Here is a 21,339-nt window from a genome sequence, read left to right on the forward strand (position 1 = left end):
CCAAGGTGATATTATTGTATAATCTAGCCTCTACTTCTTATTTGCAACTTTCACTTTCGGAGTAATAATAAATAAGACATATCAACAATCTATTGGTTGATACGGTAAACAGTCTCACTTTCGTAAGGATAAAAACACAAATTTAAATCTTAAGAAGTGTGTTTATTGGAAAGATTTTAACCTTAATGTCCTTGACCTAATAAAGATTAGTTTCAACCTCAAAATAACTTAAAAATACTTTGAGTTATACCAAATAAATAAATAAAATTGGACGAAATGCAGAGAAAATGAACCTCAAATTCAAATGAAATTCAAATGGTGGGACCAGGCCTCCGAAACAAAAAATTCTATATATACACGTCCAATCTCCACCCTTCCGCTTATGTCCAAGCCTCCAATGGCCCTGGACTTCTAATTTTGGCGAGCTCGCCGGCACCATCCCATTCCGCCGCCGTCCATGGCCAAGGGTCGCAAATTGACTACTAGCCAAAGCGAGCGCTTCTTGGGAACCTACGCCAACTCTCATACCTACGGGTTTAACGCCTCTGACTCATCCGAGCTCGGAGAGGAAGACGTCTGGTCCGCGGCAGATGACGCCGGCGAGAACATGGCGAGTGCTCCTTTCAGAGATTGGGAGCCAACCGCAACCTCTGAGTGTAACGGCAGCAGCTCTGTGATGAGCAGGCGGCGAATCCCTACCCACCGCGTCGGCGGTTTGTCCCTGTCGTTCGAAGACTCCCCAGATGATAATGCAACGACGTCGTCGATGATTGTTCATCAATATCGGGGGCATGAAAGCGTGGCATCGCCTCGCGGCCACCACATGGCGACATCGGCGCCGGTGAACGTCCCGGACTGGAGTAAGATTCTGCGAGTCAATTCGGTGGAGTCTATGCATGAGGTGGACGACGGTTCCGACGACGACTACGAATCGGAGATGGTCCCCCCACACGAGTATTTGGCTCGTGAGTATGCACGGAGCCGGAAGATGGCGGCAAACTCGGTTTTTGAGGGAGTAGGCCGGACGTTGAAGGGCCGAGACATGACGCGGGTTCGTGATGCAGTGTGGAGCCAAACCGGGTTCGACGGCTAGCTGCTGAGGACGGTTCAGGCCTGTTTGGAAGCAGTTATGCGTTGTTACTTGCTAGTCAAACTCAGCAATTTGAGGAATACTTTTTTTTTTTTTTTTGGAGGAGCCTATTGGGTGGGTGAGTTTTGTGGGCGATGATTCGGCTGAGTTGACTCAGTTTCAGAGAGTCAAACTCAGCTTCAAGGGAGCCTGAAATGCATAAATGGGGAATGGCAATTTTATTACTCTCATTAATTACAATTTTTAGACCAATTGGCGTCAGTTAAATGTAGGACAGTGTTCCTCTTTTATTTATGGTTATTTCTTGTTGTAATTTGAACTATGATGCAGGACATAGATACTGTATTAGTTTGGAGAAAATGTTTGATATTTGTTATTTTAATTTTTCATATATATATAATTTTGCCAATACATGTCATTTATTAATATCAACATCATTATCAAATATAAAATTTATAACATACTTCTTTGATCTTATTTATAAGTCACTTTTAATATATTTCACACAGACAAAAAAAAACCTTAAACTTCATTAACTTTCATTTAAAATTCAATAAATTTTTAATTTTATTCCTATTTAATATACATTATATCTCATGTAAACAAAGTCAGTACAATAATGAATGAGGGGTAGAATTATATATTCATATAAAAAAATTTCTTAATACCCTATAAATAAAACCAGAGGAGTATATCTTACTCGCACATTACAGGCCATTCTCTGTACAGTTGTTTTTAAAAGAGATTTGGAATATCCTTTGCTAATACTAGAAATTGATTTTTTTATCAAAATATAGAGGATGAAAGGTAGACTCTTCTAAACTAGGTTTGTCACTTTACTCCATACACGATGGATGAATACATATACACACACACGCACTAAAATGTTGTTATAATTTTTTTTTAATGTTTGACGGTTTTTTTTTATTTGAATATTTCATATCATAAAATTGAACCTATTCCACAGATATCATTAATTATTCAAAATTGTCAAGAATAAGGTGATAACTAAACTTTTCAAAAAGTTATTTTCTACTCACCCTAATATTCTAGAATAATAATGTTTAGATTTAGTTGTATATGATTATCTTGACGTCTTTTGGGGAAGAAATACACTTGCGCCCTTGAATTATTTATGAACAAAAATAAATTAAGAAAAAATCATATCTAAAAATGAAAACCAAATATAACTTTGAGTTTAAAAGATAATGATTGATGGAGACAAATATAAAACAAGGAAAGAATTGAAAGCACTTACTTTGGATGGTTGGCATGAAACTGATGAGAATCACATCAATTCTTGCATATGAATGAATAAAGAAAGATATATGTAATTTTGTAAAGTAAAGAATAATAGGGAAAAAAATACTTTTATACATTTTTTAAAATAATTAATTTGTAGAGTGGTTGAGTCGTGGAAGTTAAAGATTCCATCTAAATAATAGTATATGGTAAGTACTTTAATTTTGTTGGTAACATAATATTTTTGACTTTGTTGAAAATGAGTGAAGGAATGAATAAATGGAAGATCTGATTTGTTTCTAGCGTGGCTGACATACGGACTTATCCATCTAATGGATGAGAAAGTTTCAGATGTCTTTTAAAATTCTTTTTTCTTTTCAAAAAATTGATTTGCTTACATGCTTTTCTTTTTTAAAAAATGGATTTTTTTTTTCGCAATGCATGGGATAAATAATAACCTGATGATAATTTTTTATGATATGTTTAATTGAACAAGATTTTAGTTAAAAATTCAAGAATTTAAATATTGTTGAGTACAAACAAAGATAAACTTACATGATCAAACCCTCCCTGTTTCAATGCCAAGAAGCCATTAACAATGCCAAAGTTGCAGTAATGAAGGTTCTCAAATTTTCTTAAAAGAAACTTAGGAAAACTTCCCGGTCCCCTTCTTATTTCATACTACCTTAGATCTTTAATATAAGAACAAGCTGATTAGTTTGAATAAATTAAAAAAAATTAGTTAAATTAGTTATTTATAATAAAAAAGAGTTATTTTTTCTAGAATATTCTTAATAGTTATGTGTATTAGTTAGAACTACCATAACTACAATAACTATAAAAAAAATAAATATAAAAAATAAAGTGAACCGTGATATTATATTTAAAATTAAAATAAAAATTAAGTTAGTATTCAGATCTGAGAGGACCCTGGATGAAAATTATATCTCGTCATATTTACCAGGACGAGATGCTAGACAGGACTCAAGAGTACCCCTATTTTGTCCAATTCCTTGTACAGCCCAATGAATGAATGTAAAATGTCCATTGTTGACATTCCTAGAAGCTAGGTGTTAAATTCATTGTACAATTATCTAATATTGTTGCTCTCAATTTAGATTGGAGTAATTTCAAATTCAATTAAGAATTTTTTCAACATTTTTTTTAATTTTTGTGACTTTTAATTTTATAAAACACAATAATTATGGCAATTGAATCACGGGAAAAATTATAACCCTTTTGACTTGAAGGAATTGCAGTACTTGTTTAACTTCATGATATTTTTTCGATTCTTAATATAGGACCTCATTAACTAATTTAAGTAAATTAAAAATATTAGTTAATATGATATGTTTTTTTCTCAAATACCCTAATAATCTTTTTTAATTTTCTCCTCTCTCTCTTACTTGATTATTATTGAGAGAATACTAATAGAATTAATTAATTTGAAAAAAAATTGATATGTCAATTTTATTTAAGATATAGTCAGATATTTTTTTGACCAGAAAATATAGTCAGATATTAAGTATGTGTATGTGTAGGTGCCTCTTTTAATAAAAATTCAAAAACAGAGATTCAAATCCCAAGGGACTTGTTTCTTCTGTAACACTCAATCAATCCCCGTTACTGTAGTACTGCAGTGCTTGTTTTTTTTAACTCGATGATGATACTTTGATTCTTCGTTGTCTCTAAATTGAAAATTTTTGTCCTTAAATTCCAAATTGAGTGGACAAAAACACAGTGAGGTCCACATTCCCGTGAGAGAGGGACATACAGCTTTTAATGGAATAACAGGACGATGGTGGCATGGAATTGACAACATTAACTTTATTACTAAATATAAAAATATCATTAATATCTATGTTAATATAGAATATATATATATATATATAATTTTCGGGCATTCTCACTTTTTCTAATTCATAAATAATACAATTTTTGTCAAAATAAGTTTTTGTACACAACCATATTTTTTTTATGATAGATTTTGCTTAAATATATAATAAAAATTATTCATTTGGTCCCTATATGTTTGACTCAATTGAATCTCAGCCCTTGCATTTTAATTCTGTGTAACTCAATCGGCATAATTTTAGCCACTTAAAATATTAGTCACTGAGTTTCAAAAAATAATTTTATTTTCTAAAATATATAGGGATCAATATTTTAAATGATTAGATTTACCAACTGAATTAGAATTTAGAAGTTGAATAAGTCCACGGTACGAGGGGATCAGTCATTGCTGCAGTAGTTGATATTCTGAGCTCAACTAAAAAAAAATTTAGAAGTTGAATGTAGGCAAAGTTTAAATTATAATGATTATATTGGACCAAGACAAAATTCATAAATTGAGCTTTAACTGAGTTAGAATTACAGAGAAATAATTAATTTTTGCAACATATAACTAGGGCAACAAGACTTGAAAGAACTGAGCAACCTTTGAAAGACTGAAATAGTGGGCAATGGAGGAACCTTTTTCATGAAAATGACGACAACTCTTTTATACGTTGGACTCGCATGCCCAAGTGGCCTTACCACCGTTGATTTTTCTCCGAACAACTTCGGTACGTACACTTAGCGCCACACTCGTCACAATCACGTCCAAAAATTAGTGAAAATAACAAATAATAAAAATTTATTTTAAAATATTACTCCGTTCCTTATTATAAGAGACAAATAATCGAAATACGTTGATAAAAAAAACAGTTAAAATTAGTTAAGAACAATTAATGTGTAAAAAGTATAATTTTTTTTCAAAAATGCTCTCATTAATAAAGAGAGAGAGCATGAGAGAGAACAATTAAATTATTAAAAAAAAAAGAAGTGAGAGGGAGAGAGAGTGTGAGTTGGAGATAATAAATATGGGTAAAATAGTAAATCAACACAAAAAAATAGAAACAACTTGTAAGTGTCTCTTATATATAGGAACATGCTATAAGCATCAAATGTCTCTTATAATAAGGAACGGAGTATTATTTTTTATTGCATGTTTTGAATCTTCGGCTTTATATTCTTTTTCCTGAATATCCAAAAAAATAAAACAAAAAATATAAATTTTCATGAGATCAGGAGTATCTTTTATTGACAGCAAAAACTAATTTGTAACGGACATAGAGGGGAAAAAAGGAAAAATTGGTAAAATTTTTATTAGTTAGAAGAACCTGAAAATATCAAGTCTGCAGGATTTTATACATAAAAAGTACTGGTATTCAGATTTATATTCTTTCAGGCAATATAAAAAATTTTAAACAGGGATTTTCAACTTTTTTTTTTCACAAAAAAGTCCTAGTTAGGATACTGAAAAAAATTATAATTTATCTTTTTTTTGTTACAAAAAATTTAAATGAGTTGGGTTTTAGGGTTCACTAAAGTCAAAACATGCTTCCAGACTCTGAGAAGTGAGAACGCTTATAAAAGTATTTACAGATCACTTACTAATAATGTTTTCATATCAGCAGTAGTATTTAAACTCACGACTATATGAGTCATGAGCTGTCTTCTTGCTAATTAGATTAATTCTTGTTGGTTAATTATAATCTACCCAAAAGAAAAGATATGCCCTAACGTTTTTATTTTTGCCGAAGAAGAGTTTTGGTCCATCCATTGTGAATGAATGTAGAGGCCATAATTAGGCCTCCCAAAGTACTCGTCATAAAAGGCGAGTGAGTGCTTTAGATTTAGGACTCATTTTTTATTCCCACTTGCACATAAATTCATGCCCCTGCCCTTAATTCTTCTTGTACTTTCATAAAGTGTACTTCCTGTAACGTTTTCACATTGGGAAAATTAAGTACCGTTTTTTACTTTTAACTTCTTTAGTCAAAATCTTACTTTTCTATTTTCTTTTATTTTCAAATACACATTTAATATTATTTCTGATTTTTGATACAAGACTCGTTGACGAATTTAAAAGTATTAAGAAAGTTATTAAATTATATAATTATGATATATATTACATGATCTTTCTAAAATAATTATGTGAATTATTAAATTATATATTAATTTGAAACATAATAATAAATATAAATAGTTTAAAGTAATTTAATAACTTTATTAATTATTCTAAATTAATTAATGGGTTTTATATTAAGAATATGTAGTATATTAATAGAAGTTCAATGAACAATATTAAATTGACAACAGAGTGCATTATTAATAAGTTGTGAATTCTGTAATTCATTCTTCAAATTCCATATAATATATGAAATGCCCAAATTATTGTACGGTAATCATAAAATCCCTTTATTTTTTTAAAAAAAGTATAGTTTGTGTAAAAATTTGTCTGTCAGGATATCCTTGTAAATGTTACATCTAGGTTAGCTCAGCCTTCCTTCTTTTTCAAGTTGTTAGAATTATATACTTATCCTATTTTTTATGCTACTTTGTAATATTTTTGCTGATCAATATCATTTTTGCTATTTTATTTAAAAAAAAGAAATTCCTTACAGTTAAAGCATGCCACGTTTTACCAAAAGAAAAGACATGCCACATGAAAATATATCATTTTAAAAATAACACATAATTTCTTTTGAACTTGGTTGTAACAATGATTTTTTTTTTTTCATAAGGGCATTCCGTCGAGGCTCCAGGCTTATCATAGCATCATTTTTGGGCTTGGGTATGGGCCCAAATAAGGCCCAAATAAAAAGCACAAAATTCCATAAATAATTAAATATATAAGGGCTTAAATTTTTAAGCCTGGCCCTAGACTTTAAGGCTGTAGGGCTGGCTATGTTGGCCATTATGTTTTTGAATTTTTTGACATAAAAGTCATAGACATTATATCATATTATAATATATAATTCAAGTTAAACATAAACAGCAATTGGGATTTGAGGGTGGGACAAAAAATGTGCCTGATATAAATATTAATAATTTATGAAATGTATATTTTAAAAGTTTACTTATAAAATCAATATAATGTAAAATTATATTTGATATTTTTTATAATGAAATTCTTTGCATAGACAAACGTAATTTTTGAGGAGGACTAGGTGCAAATTTTTTTCCTTAAAAATAAAATCTATATGAAATATTAACATTTTGTTGGCGGAGCAAAATGGTTATTGTTCATTTGATTATTAAATCCCTACCTCGTTTATAAAATCTATTCGATTATCATATCATTGGATGAGTTGCATTGGATAAATAGTACCGAAAAATGGGAATTGTAATTTCCTTACATTTTAAAAAATGCCCATAAATAATAGTACCTGTTTAGAAAATTATTTGCCCAATGGTCCTCGAAGTCTACAAAAAGTATCAGATCCTTTAGACTTTGGAGTACCACTCTATTTTTGTATGTAAACTACTGGTGAGAAAAAGTTGGTTATTAAATATAAGGGGTTTGTGAGGTCGTTAATGATTTTTTTTCCATTTTATTATTATCGAATTCAATAAAAAAAAAATAAGTGAGAGAAAATGTACAACATTTTTTTTAAATACACTTTGTTTAATGTAAGAATGTGGTACAAGTAAGTTACATATATAGGAATAGAGTGGTACCAATACTTTCTTCTTCTTCTTTTGTTTTTGCCAAAAGTGGTACCAATGCTTTTATTGTATGAAACCATATAGATCCCGTTTGGTAGGAAGTATTAAAAAATAAGGACAGAGATTGAGATTAGGATTACAAAAATTTATTAAAAAAGTATTTAGTATGAGAGATTGCTTGTTATATGGGATTAGCTAAACCCATATATGTGGGATTGGAGAATACCATAAGGGTAAGTAGTATTCTCTAATCCCATTTCTATGAGTTTGCCTAATCCCATATAACAAGCAATTACTTATGCTAAATACTCTTTTAATGATTTTTTTCAATTACAATTCCAATATCTATCCCTCATTTTCAATGTTTTTTACAAACAGGACCATAATGTCCCGTTCATAGAGCATTGGATAATTAATTCTCCAAACGTGTATTTATGGGTAATTTCCCTTAAAAAATTGCCCTTAGCTTGAATTTAAGAACAAACCCCGTGAACATCTTAGTTCAATAGTCTACTCTCTGAAACGCAACTTTTTTTTTTCCCCAATTATTTTGGTTGAGCCAAGATATATGTTGTCGGTAGAGTGACTAATTTTTTCTATTTTTTAAAAAAACTTTAATATTGGCCATGAGACTTTCTTTGTATACATTACTAGTAATTAAATTCCTAAGTCCTGACTCAATGTTTAAAAAACCTAGCTACATGCGAATTGTGTTAGATGTCGTGATTCGTGCAGTGCAACTTTCAAAAACTTGTTTTCATTCTTATTGGGTTAGAATGAAAATTCGTATGCGTCATTACATGGTGCCTATTACTTCAAATAATTGTTTTGGCTTTTGCTTTAACTTGTAATATATGCTGATGCTAAACTAGGCAAGTCTGAAGTCTGAACATTTTAAAGTTTATATCTTCTCTGACATTATACTCCTCTGATCCTAATATGTATAAGGGTCTTATATTTAAAAGCGAAGGAGTATTAACAATGAAGCAACCTTGTAAAAATATTTCAAAGATTCTCACACAAAATGTCCAAACACCACATAGATCGGCATCCAAGGGCTTTTGTTCTATATGTATTCGTATTGTCCGGACCCCTTTTTCTGTACCCACACACTTATTTTTTCCAAGATGAGAAATCTTGTCTCTTCAATTCTTCCCCATATATTATTTCACTGTCTGCCTTATCCTCCGTGAACAGAACAGAACCTAGTTTCACGTGCATGAATATCAAAAGACATTTATGTGAGGAATCTGTGGTCTCCAATTTATGTGAAGCCTACAAGGATAGGAATCTGATGAGTAGTACCATTTTTTTTTTCACTTGGGATGGGAGACAATGGACCACGCTTCTGGGTTGGCACCCTCCTAAAGTGGGAAATGTTGGATTATATATTGATGCTGAAAGCTCTTGTGCTGAAGTTATTTGAGACAGTACTTTAAATTGGATTCTTGGTTTTTGCTGTAAACCAGGTATATGCCTGCCGGCCATTTTTGAGTTATTGGGGATCGAGGAAGGGCAATAACTTTATTTGAGTCAGGCTTGAGGCAAGTTTTTCTTCTTCTGGGTTTTACTTTGAGATCTAGAGGGTGTTTAGATAGAAACCAAACCATGATTTCAGAAGTGCTTTTACGGATTACGAAGTAAATATGTGGAGGAGATTACCTCGTTTTGCGGAAAAGTGCTTCTGAAACCATTGTTTTGGGTTTCCCAAACACTCCCCTAGTATCAATAGGACTATTGAGCCAACCTCTTAAAATTTACTTGCCCCAGGACATCGTGATTATGTGACAGCTTTAAATATGATCACTGGAGACCAAAACAGAGCCCACCATTATGAAGACACCTTCCACTGATGTTGCCTGATCTCTTTTTGCTAGGAATTGGCAATGCTTTTATAAATTTTATATACAGAAAAGAAACAAATCAATGTTTACTTGTCAGCTGGGTTTCTTTTCATGAAAGGCAGTCTCAATTTCTTGTCTTCTTTTTTTGCCCCATATATATATATATATATATATATATATATATATCATAGACATCTTCACTTACATTCATGCCTCATCATTAACTTGCATCATTAAAATACATACGCCATCATTACTATAGCTAATACAAAGAACAAACACTTTATTCTTAACGATGTAAGTGAATGAACAGCCTTGGCGCGCATGAATGTCACAGACATTGTCATCATCATTCACTTGCATCATTAATAGATACAGCATCATTATCACTATAGCTACTAGTACAGGAGCAAAGCTAGGAACTAAAAAGAAACAAACACCTTATTCTGAATAGTTCTTGCACTTCTCTTCCTCACACACACAGAAGAAGAAAGCGAATTACTGAACTTGGAGGCATATATATATATTAAAAGGCACTTAATTAAGGCTCCTCATGGTGCTTGTTGGCAACATTGCATTGCCTTCTGATCTCACCCTTTGAGCCAGTGAGGGGGCTGTTTTCAGACAAGAGAGTGATGGCTCTGGAGAAGTGTTTGAAGAAATAGTCCTGGCTTTTGGCCATCTTCTTCACAAAAGGTCTGGTCCTCTTGTCATAGGCTAGTTGGTGATCCACTATCAACAAGCCCTTGTTGTCCAGTATGTTCCTGTAATAGTTGTTGTCTAGAACCATCGGCGTGCCTCGATCGTTCCTCACGTACTGCACCGCCTTCGGGTCAGGAATCGCATCCGGGCACTTCTTCAGCATGTGAGGGATATGGTCTGGGTTCAGTTCTGGGGCTACCTCTGGGTACAGACGGTGCACCAGCTTCACACAATGGGTTCTACCTACACTGTGTGCTCCTGCACAGCACAAACATCATTATCACAAACCTAATTCCTTATGTATATCTGCATGTAAGTGATTTCAACTCTGATAATCTAAATCACAACTCATCAGTATTTCTACCCAAGGTTATAATCAGGATTAAACCCACAACCTCCCACTTATAAGGGAGTTTTTATGCCACTCGGTTGGGTTATAAGGCCACTGGCAACACGTAAGTATCTCTAAAGTGACAAAAGGAAGTAAGAGTGTTAAGAGTGTTGGATCTAAAATTACTTTCACCCCAGATCCTTAACTCTGGTGAAGCCATGTGGAGTTGTGGTCCATCCATTTATTAAGAGAAGTTAATGCATACACATCTAAATGTTTGTTTTTTTCTCTGATTCAGTAATATCTATCTCAATGCAAGACAGTTTTTTATGTGTATTTATGCCTTAGAGATTATATCAAAACTTATTATGAGTGTTAAAATACTTTCTGATATGAGATCACAGAGGATGAACTTGTGCTTTATCTACTTTCTAAGTAGAAATCTTCAAAATCAAACCAGAAACTAAAACAGGTTAAAACTTAGGCTAAACTTAGTTCAGTTATAACAAGCCATGGTTTTTGGTTTACCCAGAAGTGCAACAACACCAGGGGTGTCGATTCCCATGGCAGAGAACCTCTCAAGAACAACAGAGATGCTTTCATTGTGATCTGGAAGGTACTGTTCAACCACATCTGCTCTGCTTTTTCTTCCATCTCTTCTTCCAGTTTTAAGTGGAATATAAGGTCCTCCTAGCTGCAACAAACTCATTTCAGAAAACTTATATGTATAAAAACAATTAGTTGAGTGCTACCACACTAGAATCAGAACAAATCCGAACTTTGTGGTCTCTCTTCTAACTGTTCTGCTGTGCAAGAACACAGCTAAAAGAAAAAAAAAAGATCAGATTTTGCAGAGACAAATCTGGATTTAAACCCATTTGTTCTTGTTATAAGGGTACTTAGAATTGAGAAATTACCGCAACAATCCCATCTCTCGCAGAGAGAACAAGAATGTCAGCACATGAAACAACCCCAGGGCACTCTCTCTCTACAGCCTCTTTGATGGTCTCAATGTACCTGAAGTTCCTCAAACCAAAGCTTCGGTCTGTCTCCTTCTCAGACAAGGTCCTTCTTGTGGAATCCAGAAGCAGAGAAGCATCACAACTCTACTCCACAAAAATCCCCGGAAACCACATTACTCAAAGATCAAAGCAGGCAAAAAAATAAAAAATAAAAGGCAAAATCTTGGGAGTAAAGAACAAGAATCATCTGGGGTCAAGCAGTGAAAACGCTAAATGTTAGTAGAGAAGGAGTGAAGAGAGAAGTGAACCTGAACAGCACAGTCATGGAAGATGTTTCTGAGCCATGAGAAAGCAGTGTTCTTGTGGCGCTTGTAGAGGAGTTTGACTTGTTCTCTGATAATGTCTTCAGCTTGAGGGCAAGCTTCCTTGTAGAAGTTCATAACAAGGCCAGGATCGTCATGTTGCTCAGTCTCTGCAAGAACAGGACTGAGAGAAACTGATGAAAAGCAAAGCAGAACGAAGAAGATAGCTTTTGGGGCCATTCTCTCTCTACGCTCAGTGAATCAGTGACCACCTTGCTTGGTGCTCTGGGGGACAACACTTAAATAACAAAACCAACAGGTGGCCATGCTAATTAATTGTCACTGAGACGTGTACTTCGCTGATAAAGTTTGGATTTTTTATATTCCCAAATTGGTAACTTCAATGCTTTATTACTTTTACCAGTAGCATTTATGGTAAGCCAAAAACTTTTGCGAAAATTACAATCAAATTTAAAAAAAAAAACCATATTGAAGGTATTTATACTTTTTTTCAATTTTCAATTTAGTATCTATGTGTTTTTTGTTCTTAACTAAATCTTTATTTTTCTTCTATTAACATTATTAATCCTTATGTAGAGACTAAAAATATCAATAGAACAAAGTTATAAGAGCTAATGTTGCTAAAAAGATAAAATTAAATGTTTAATTAAAGGAAAAAAACACATAGGTACCAAATTAAAAATTGAGAGAAAGTATAGGTACCTTCAATATGGTTTTTCCAAAAAAAATTACTAAAAAGCTTCAATAATAATTTGAGAAGTTTGTAATAATAAATTCTAGAATGAAAAATTACAATCATAAAGACTTATTTTGTAAATTTTTTTTGAGACCTCATTGTAATTCTTTAAAAAAAATTTTCAAAAAAATTACAATTAAATTTTAAAAATGATAACAAAATAAATCTTAAATTTTTTTTTGAATTTTAAAACTTGTTATTACAAACTCTTGAAGTTGTTATTAAAACTTTTAATTAATTATTTTTTTTACTTAAGATCTTATTGTAATTCTCGTATCTTTTCCTAAACTGTGGGTATGATTTTTATGTATTCAAAAGTTTTATATCTAATATTTTAATTGAACAACTTATTTAATATTATTAGTTTAAAATATATTTTTTATTTGTCCCAGAATGATATTTATTGATTTTTTCACCGGAAGATATTCATTCAATTAAAGATTAAATTTATATACCAAGATTAAAAAAAAAGCCCTACATAAATCATGCCGAAACTAGCAAGTCATAGATGACAAAAAAAGGATCGCGTGAAAGTGAAACCGTTTGTTTTCTATTTTTGCCTCACTTTCGGTGAAAATGTGATTCTGATAACCGATTGCCACTTATAATATCAATAATTCAAGTTTTGAAATTTTAAATTTAAAAATAAAGCTATTTTAAAAATTAAACTTATTTTTGAATTTTACGGGTTTGTTTGCCTTTAAATTTTTAACGCATTAGAGGGTTAACCCCTTGCCTCTAAATATATCACATCTCATTCTTATCGCCAAGTTAGCTTCAAATGGCCTTTAATAGTTTTTTAAATACTCCCCCAATCATTAATAGAATATCTACTTAACTAATTTGAATAGATTAATAACATTCATTAAATTTATTAATATAATATTTTTTTCTAAAGCACCTTAGTGATCTTTCTTAATTCCCTCCTTTCTTTCTTCTCCTAAAACAGCATTGATTTCAGAAAAAATTAATAAATATATGAACTAGGTCTTATATATATAATCAATATCAACTCTTAAATTAGGCTTTATATTAATAATCGAGTTACTTGATAATATGTCAAGTTATGGGCTTAAATATTGTATATTTTGCTTTCTACATAAGAGGTTATGAAGACATTGGGATAATGAGTATAAATCTAGATCATTTAGATTAAAATTAAGCATTTTATTGGGCCTGAGGCCTCTTCTCTCACCCCAAAAAAAAATTAAGCATTTTAAATTTAATAATATTTCTATAAGATAAGAAGTTTAAAAATCATTTTAATTTTATATATTTATAATTTTTTATTCAATAGATAGAAAATATAAAATAAGAATAATTTTCAATATTTTTCATTTAAACTTATAAATTAAAAATTATATTTGAACTATTCACATTAAATTTTGACGATCATAGTTGGGATCATTTTCCATCATAATTCATGAGTGATGTTGCTTGCCATATGCCAAGTTTATACTCAATATATTTTGCCATGAACACAATGTTAAATTTAATCAAGAAATTATTAATATATATATCGATATATGTACAATTAAACTTATATTTGTACTCCTCCACTCCTTAATATAAGACTCAATTCTTGAGTTGATTTTGGTTCTAAATATAAGACCCATTTATCATATTTATCAGTTTTTTCTAAATTATCCCTATAGATACTCCTTCAACCATAATCAAGTAGGAGAGGGAGAAGGGGTATTAAGAAAGATGATTATGGTGTTTTAAGAAAAATATATCACTTTTTTTATAATTAACTAACTTACCTAACTTTTTTAATCTAATCAAATTAGTTAAATATGTTTTATATTAAGTATTGGAGAAGTAATATTTATAATAAGATATACTACTACTATTAACAAGTTATCAATAGTAAATGAAGAGATGCGAGTTACCGTGAGCCGCCTCCTAATTGTAGGAGTCTCTTAAATTAAGACTTTGTTTAATGGCCATCTATATTAGGCCCTAGCCATCTGACTGTAGTTTTATTAAGGCTTTGTCTCCTTGTCATAAAAAAAAAAATTCTTTGAAAGAATTAGAATAAGGTCTGAAAAAAATTATAAAATAAGTTTTAGGGGTTATTATTTTCTGTTCTAAAATTTGTCATTATAGACTGCTCCAATTGTTATTAGGACTTTTTAGTAATTATTTTTTTCTTGAAACTTGATTGTAATTTTCCCTTATTCTTTCCTTGAAATCCTCTTACAATTTCTGACATTGAATTCACAAATACTATTTAATCATCCATAATTTATTATAATTTTAAAAGTACACATACATTCAACATTCTTATCTTATTTTCTTAATATATTTAGCATCGTAATCATATTTTTCAAATGTATTTAATGCTCTAATATTTTTTTTAATGCATCTAACACCTAATGTTATATTTTCACTTACACCTAGTATCCTAATGTTTAAGATAACAAAACGTACAAAAAATAAGGTTAAAGTGTTGGATACAATTAGGTTGTAGAACGCGGTATTAAAAATATCAATAGATACACTTAAGAAATAAGATTAAACTACCTTATTTTAGGTTAATTTTAAAATATAAATTTCCTGTGCGTATTTTTTTTGCGCAACTGCTCCGTTTAATTTTATCTAAAAATCCTCACTTTCAAGTGGGGTAGTACTTTTATTTTACTTGAAATATATTCTCTTTCGAGGCAAACGTGGACTAATATTATTACTTTCCTCATTCAGGAGTAATATTGACATTTCATTTGAATAATATGGCATAAAATAAAATAAGAGGCAGACAACAAGTAATCACTAACGTGGGAGCTAACCCTCAAAAATAGCTGAAAGAACTTGTTCTTATTTTAAAATTAATAGAACATCCAAATTTTAACCAATTGGTAATTGTGTTTCTACTTTCTACTCTTGAAATTAAGGAGTGACCTACACAACTCTCTTTTTGAAAGGTTTAAATATAATGAGTCCATAACAATTGTGGTTAAAACATCCCAATCATACGTAATTGTGTTTAAGATAATTTAAATTAAAGGGATGAATTATTAATTAATGAATGAACCAAATCAAAATTATTAAACTAAATCTCACTATTTTTAAGTAAATATTCACAATAATATATTTTTATATTACACATCAAAGATACAAGTCAGGTAAAAAGTTGCCACTCAGAATCACGATTAGGTAATAGTTTTAATTAGTAAACTAGAATAAAATAAAAAATTTTAGATAAAAAATTTGTATTTTGGAATAACAATATAATTATTAATAATATATATCGTGGTTGAAAAAAGAGATGCTTCGGCGAAATGATTAAACGTTGTTTTATACTGAAATTTAAGTATGGAACAAGTAGATCCTGATCCAGTATACGTTGATTCCCTCACTAGATCAAATTATATGATTTACTCTATTGGAAGTTTAAAACTCACTAAAAATCTATAACATATAAATAAGGGAGAATTATGCTTGAAGGCCAAATTCACAAATCTTTTATTTTTAAGGATCACTAATAGTAAATATTCATTATTTCACTTGCAAGTTTGTATTATTTGAGTGACAAATAGGGATAACCCTTTTTAAAATTATAAATTTGTGTTACGTGAGTGACTAATTTTAGGACCATTATAATTAATTTATAAATTTGGTCCTTCATTATAATTCCTTCTACTTTGGTATTTTAAAAGTTAATTTGGTGTTACCTCTGGCCCTTAATACAAGACCTTGTTTGATTTTTATTTTAATCTTAAATATAATACTCCAATCCAATTTGTCTCTCATATTTATGTATTTTTTCTAAAATAATCCTTCTAATAATGATGGTTTTAGCTAATATATTTGATTAGCAAGGATATTTTAGAAAAGATAACACTGATTTATTACAAATAACTAACTTAACCTATTTTCTTAATCTTTTCAAATTAATTAATAGCTCTTATAATTAGGACTGGAGGTAGTAACTTGTTATGATTGGACTAAATGAGCAAATCAAACAATTCAATCCATTATTTAGGAAAATTAAACTCTATTATTGTGGGCATAGTTGTTAATTAGACTAGTGATTTTAATTAGTTCATGTTTTTAGCCAATAAAATAAATTTAAATTGCTTAGCTTGGAATAACCCTGAACTCAATCAAACTAACCCATTCACTCGGTCAAAATCGATTGAATAATTGATTTTGAACTGAGTTAAGCAAGTTAGATGAATTTTTTTTATAATTAATTTTGAATTATATTCGAACAATTTGTTTTCTTTTATTTAATTTTAACCATGCATCACATATTTTTAGAATTTTTAATATTATGATGAGTTTATGATTCAAATTTATGTTACTATGAGTTTACATCTTTGCTGTGAGACCCCTATCTGAATAATCAACAGGATACATTTAGCCGTCTGATGTTTAATCCTACCTGATAAAAGTCTGACTGATTTTGGGTAGGACCAGGTCAAGTGGACTTCTCTGTTCAAGTAGAGACACCTTATATTTATTATATGAAAATTTATTTCAAACCTGATAAATAATATTTTAGACTCTAAATATATTTTATAATTTCACAACTTAAAAATATTCTAAGAGAGGAAATATAAATACTACACTACTAGTCCACACATTTCATATATAATTATAATTACATAATCAAACACAACACAGTAGGTCATATCTATGATCAAATATATCAACAACTTAAGTATTAAAATCCATAACATATACACGCATAAAACTTTGGGCAGGGTAGCATACTTTGCTTGATACCTGATCCTGCCTGATATTTGGCTGGTCCTAAAAATGCCCCAATTATCTTTTGGACCTTTATTTTAGTGCTGGACAAAGCATAATTTTATCATGTTCGGATCAACATTGCATACTTCTGGGACTGGCTGGTGAACACCCTGTTTGTGAGTTTACCTAGCCTCATGAGTTTTAGGACTCCTGTTTTTAATATAAGATCTATTTAACTAATTTGATTAGATTAGAAAAATTAGGTAAATTAGTTAATTATAAGAAATACTCCTCCGGTTCTAATTATAAGACCCAATTGACTTATTTGAGGAGATTAAGGAAGTAAGTTAAGTTGGTTATTTATAATAAATAAGTGTTGTCATTCATAAAATATCCTTGCTAATTAAGTATATTGGCTAAAACTATCATTATTAGAAGGATTATCTTGGAAAAAAATGCATAAATATAAGAGACAAAATGAATTTGGGTCTTATAATTAGGACCAAATAAAAAGTCAAATGGGGTCTTATAATAAGGACCGGAGGAGTATGATATGTTTTGCTCAAAATATTATAATCATCTTTCTCAATATCCTTCTTTTCTGACTTACTTGATTATAGTTAAGGGAGTATCCATAAGAGTAATTTAGAAAAAATTGATAAATATGATAGATAAATCTTATATTTAGGATCAAAATTAATTTAAGAATTATGTCCTATACTAAGGATTAGAGGAGTACTTTATTTAAAAAAAGAAAAGAAAAGAAAAAGAAAAGCAATTAACGAATGAAAGGTGGAGGGAGCCTAATCTGTGAACGCTGAAGGAGGACCATTAAAGCTTTTGTGTTTTGGACCGTTCATCACTCATCACCGACACTTTACAATGGTCCATTTGTAATCACGACGCCTCCCATTGTCCCATTGTCACTATCTCACTGCTTTTATTTTTATTTTCGGTTTGAATTTGATTTTTTTAAAAAATTAAATCTTTAACTTTGCTTATCGGTAACCTCTATATATTATAGACACCAGATTAAAAATTAACGGAAAGTATATGTATTTGCAAAATGGTTTTTGTCTCTTTTCTAAAATTTTTTTTATAGCTGAAACAAAATCCTAATGAAGTTTGATTATTTTTTAAATTAAAAAAAATTAACATGCACTTTAGTTTCTCTATAGTTTTTTTTTTTAAATTTAAAAGGCTTATGAACTTAACATTGGAAAATACACACTTCATGAACTTAATTATTGTTTTAATTACGTTAAATTTTAAATAGAGAATGTTTTGATAAAAACATAATGTGATTTTTTAGATAAATATACTGCATATTTTATGAATTTTTAAAAAAATTTTCAGGAATAAAAGACAAGCAAATTGTAAGTAAATATATGAATATGGTCAACATTTTGATTAAATAAATAATATAAATATTTATAACAGATAAATATAACTAACAATTCAGGCTTATCTTCTAATTAGGAGCGTGCAATCCCCGCATAATTACATCATCATCGTGAAGGAGTTAGGTTCCCTCCTTTTTCCTTGGGGGTGGTGAGTGATTAAAGGCCCTACATTACTTTAATGAATTGTTAATTAAATATTATTTATTCTGTTGCCCCTTGATGAATCAAAATAAATAATCGAGAAAATAATTAAAAAAAGCTGCTAAAATAGAAAAATTACACATAAAGACCAGTTGATAAAAATTATCATCAAAATTTATATTATTTTTGTTAAAACCCATACAAATATTATTACAGGTTCTTATTTATAATTTTTTTTATTTTAACGGTATTTTTGTCATTTTTTCTAAATATTTTAACTAACATTTTACTCTTTGATTACTTTATTTATTTATTGCTCTTTGTATCTTTTTTTTAATGTTACTTTCTTTTCTCTAGGGAAGTGCAATAGCTTTGGATTCACTCCAACTATCATGTGAGCCATTCATTTTTTTTTTTTGGTTTCTAAATTTAAATTCTATGATAAATGTGAATAGACGTTAAGAGTTTTACACTCCAGATAATTAATAGCTCACTAAAAGTTGTAATATAAAGAAGAGAGAAGAGTACACTATAATTGCAAAGGAAATCAAATGGATAATATTTTTAGAAAACAGCAGTAGAGATTTCCTTATAAGATCTTTAAAAGTTTTTCATTATTAAATTTCTAAATTCATAAAATTTATTTATTTTATAATAATTTACAATTTAATGAAACATGTTGTTTAGTGTCCCATTAGACAGATTAGACACTTTCCGTTTTCTTTGGGGTAACAGACACTTTCCGTTTTTGTTATGTTATACTTTCTCCGGTCCTAATTATAAGAGCCAGTTGACTAATTTGAAGAGATTAAGGAAGTAAGTTGAGTTAGTTATTTGTCCTAAATAAGTGTTGTCTTTCCTAAAATATCCTTGCTAATCAAGTGTAATAACTAGAACTATAATTATTAAAAGGACTATCTTGGAAAAAATTGAATAAATATGAGAGACAAAATGAATTGGGGTCTTATATTTAGGACCAAACTAAAAGTCAAACAAGATCTTATATTAACCAGCTGAGGTAGTATAAAGATTCTCTGTTAATAATTGAGATCCTGTCCCTCCAATCCATTAATTAATTGTTCCACCTATCAAGTCACATGCCCCGCTGGCTTTATTTTGAAGTCCAGATGTAGTAATTATGCCATAAGTAACAGTCCTGCTTCCTCCTTGTCCCTCCTTTTTCATGGGCATAAATATCTTTCTATTTTAAATATTGGGATATTAGACGTGGATCCTCTTTTTAAGTGTAAATTAACCGCATTGTAAAGAATTAGTTTTTTTTTAACTGGACCCAGTTCCTTCATTTTCTTAACTTTTTTTGAAAAAAGAACATTGCATTAGACACCAAAAGGAGAAGCCCAATGATGATGCCGCTGCTAGACTTGTTATGTTACTTATTTTAGCATGAGCCTTGTGCAACAGTGCATCGGAGTGGTAAAAATTTGAAATGACAAAAAGACAAAATGTCATGTCAACAAGCATAATAGGATGATCCATGCAACTTTTATTATATCACTTCGGAACTTTAATATAAGATCCTGTTTGATTTTTATTTTGATCATAAATATAAGACCCCAATTCATTTTGTTTTTCATATTTATATTTTTTTTTTCAAAGTAGCCCTTTTAACAATGATAGTTCTAGTCAATATACTTACTGAGTAAGGATATTTTAGGAAAAATAACACCTATTTAGGACAAATAACTAACTCAACTTACTTCCTTAATCTTTTCAAATTAGTCAATTGGCTTTTGTAATTAGAACTGGAGGTAGTATATTTATATATGAGATTATATTTTATAAATATTTATGTATATATTATAATGTTTAAGAAAAGAAGCTTACTAATGAACAGTCATTAATATAAAAACTAATTAATTAATTTAAATAGATCAACAAATTAATTATGATATTTATTTGTAATAAATATGTGCTGTCTTTTTTAAAATATCCTTATTAATAATGTGTATTAGTTAGAATTACCATTAGATGAAATCTTTAATATGTGTAACTACTACAAAGACTATCTTAAAAAATAAATACGAGATAAAATAGATTAAAATTTTATATCTAGAACTAAATTAAATATCAAATTAGCTCTTATATTAAAGATACGAGGTAGTCATGAACTTCAACTCTCACACAGAAACTATGACATTAAATATGAAACGAAGCAAATAACAACGTTAGGGAAAGATGAAAGTTATAGTTCTTGACGGATTTGGATTCTCTCCACTTCTTCTTTCATCCTCTTCCTCTCCACCACCCTCTTTTTCCCTTCACACCATTGGATCCAAAATTCCAACGATTCAGATTTGATATCTTATAAAAATAATATTATTAAAAAAATAAATAAATAAATTTAAAATGTTAA

General features: G+C 30.0%; 2 protein-coding genes across 2 annotated transcripts; one reads left to right on the forward strand and one right to left on the reverse strand.

Moving 5' to 3' along the window:
- Nucleotides 1-389: 389 nt before the first annotated feature.
- LOC114721326 (uncharacterized) lies at nt 390-1,466 on the forward strand. Its single transcript, XM_028907150.1, has one exon. It carries the CDS (start codon nt 458-460, stop codon nt 1,091-1,093), a length of 636 nt encoding a protein of 211 aa, XP_028762983.1. The 5' UTR covers nt 390-457; the 3' UTR covers nt 1,094-1,466.
- An 8,460-nt stretch (nt 1,467-9,926) lies between these two features.
- LOC114721320 (peroxidase 42) lies at nt 9,927-12,246 on the reverse strand. The gene is made up of 4 exons (XM_028907141.1): nt 11,973-12,246; nt 11,620-11,808; nt 11,231-11,396; nt 9,927-10,629 (listed from the first exon to the last, which is right to left on the reverse strand). The coding sequence occupies exons 1-4, from the start codon at nt 12,204-12,206 to the stop codon at nt 10,211-10,213; spliced, it is 1,008 nt and encodes a 335-aa protein (XP_028762974.1). The 5' UTR covers nt 12,207-12,246; the 3' UTR covers nt 9,927-10,210.
- Nucleotides 12,247-21,339: the final 9,093 nt, after the last annotated feature.

Source organism: Neltuma alba, unplaced genomic scaffold, assembly GCF_004799145.2.
Source record: "Neltuma alba isolate B1F8T4 unplaced genomic scaffold, ASM479914v2 tig00012028_pilon, whole genome shotgun sequence".
NCBI lineage: Eukaryota > Viridiplantae > Streptophyta > Magnoliopsida > Fabales > Fabaceae > Neltuma > Neltuma alba.

Coding starts and splice junctions, on each gene's coding strand:
- LOC114721320 (XM_028907141.1), bottom strand. CDS start 12,206: ATGGCCCCAAAAGCTATCTTCTTCGTTCTGCTTTGCTTTTCATCAGTT. Junction 11,397..11,619: donor CGAGAGATGGGATTGTTGCG/GTAATTTCTCAA, acceptor AGTTTGTTGCAG/CTAGGAGGACCTTATATTCC. Junction 10,630..11,230: donor TGGTGTTGTTGCACTTCTGG/GTAAACCAAAAA, acceptor TGTGCTGTGCAG/GAGCACACAGTGTAGGTAGA.
- LOC114721326 (XM_028907150.1), top strand. CDS start 458: ATGGCCAAGGGTCGCAAATTGACTACTAGCCAAAGCGAGCGCTTCTTG.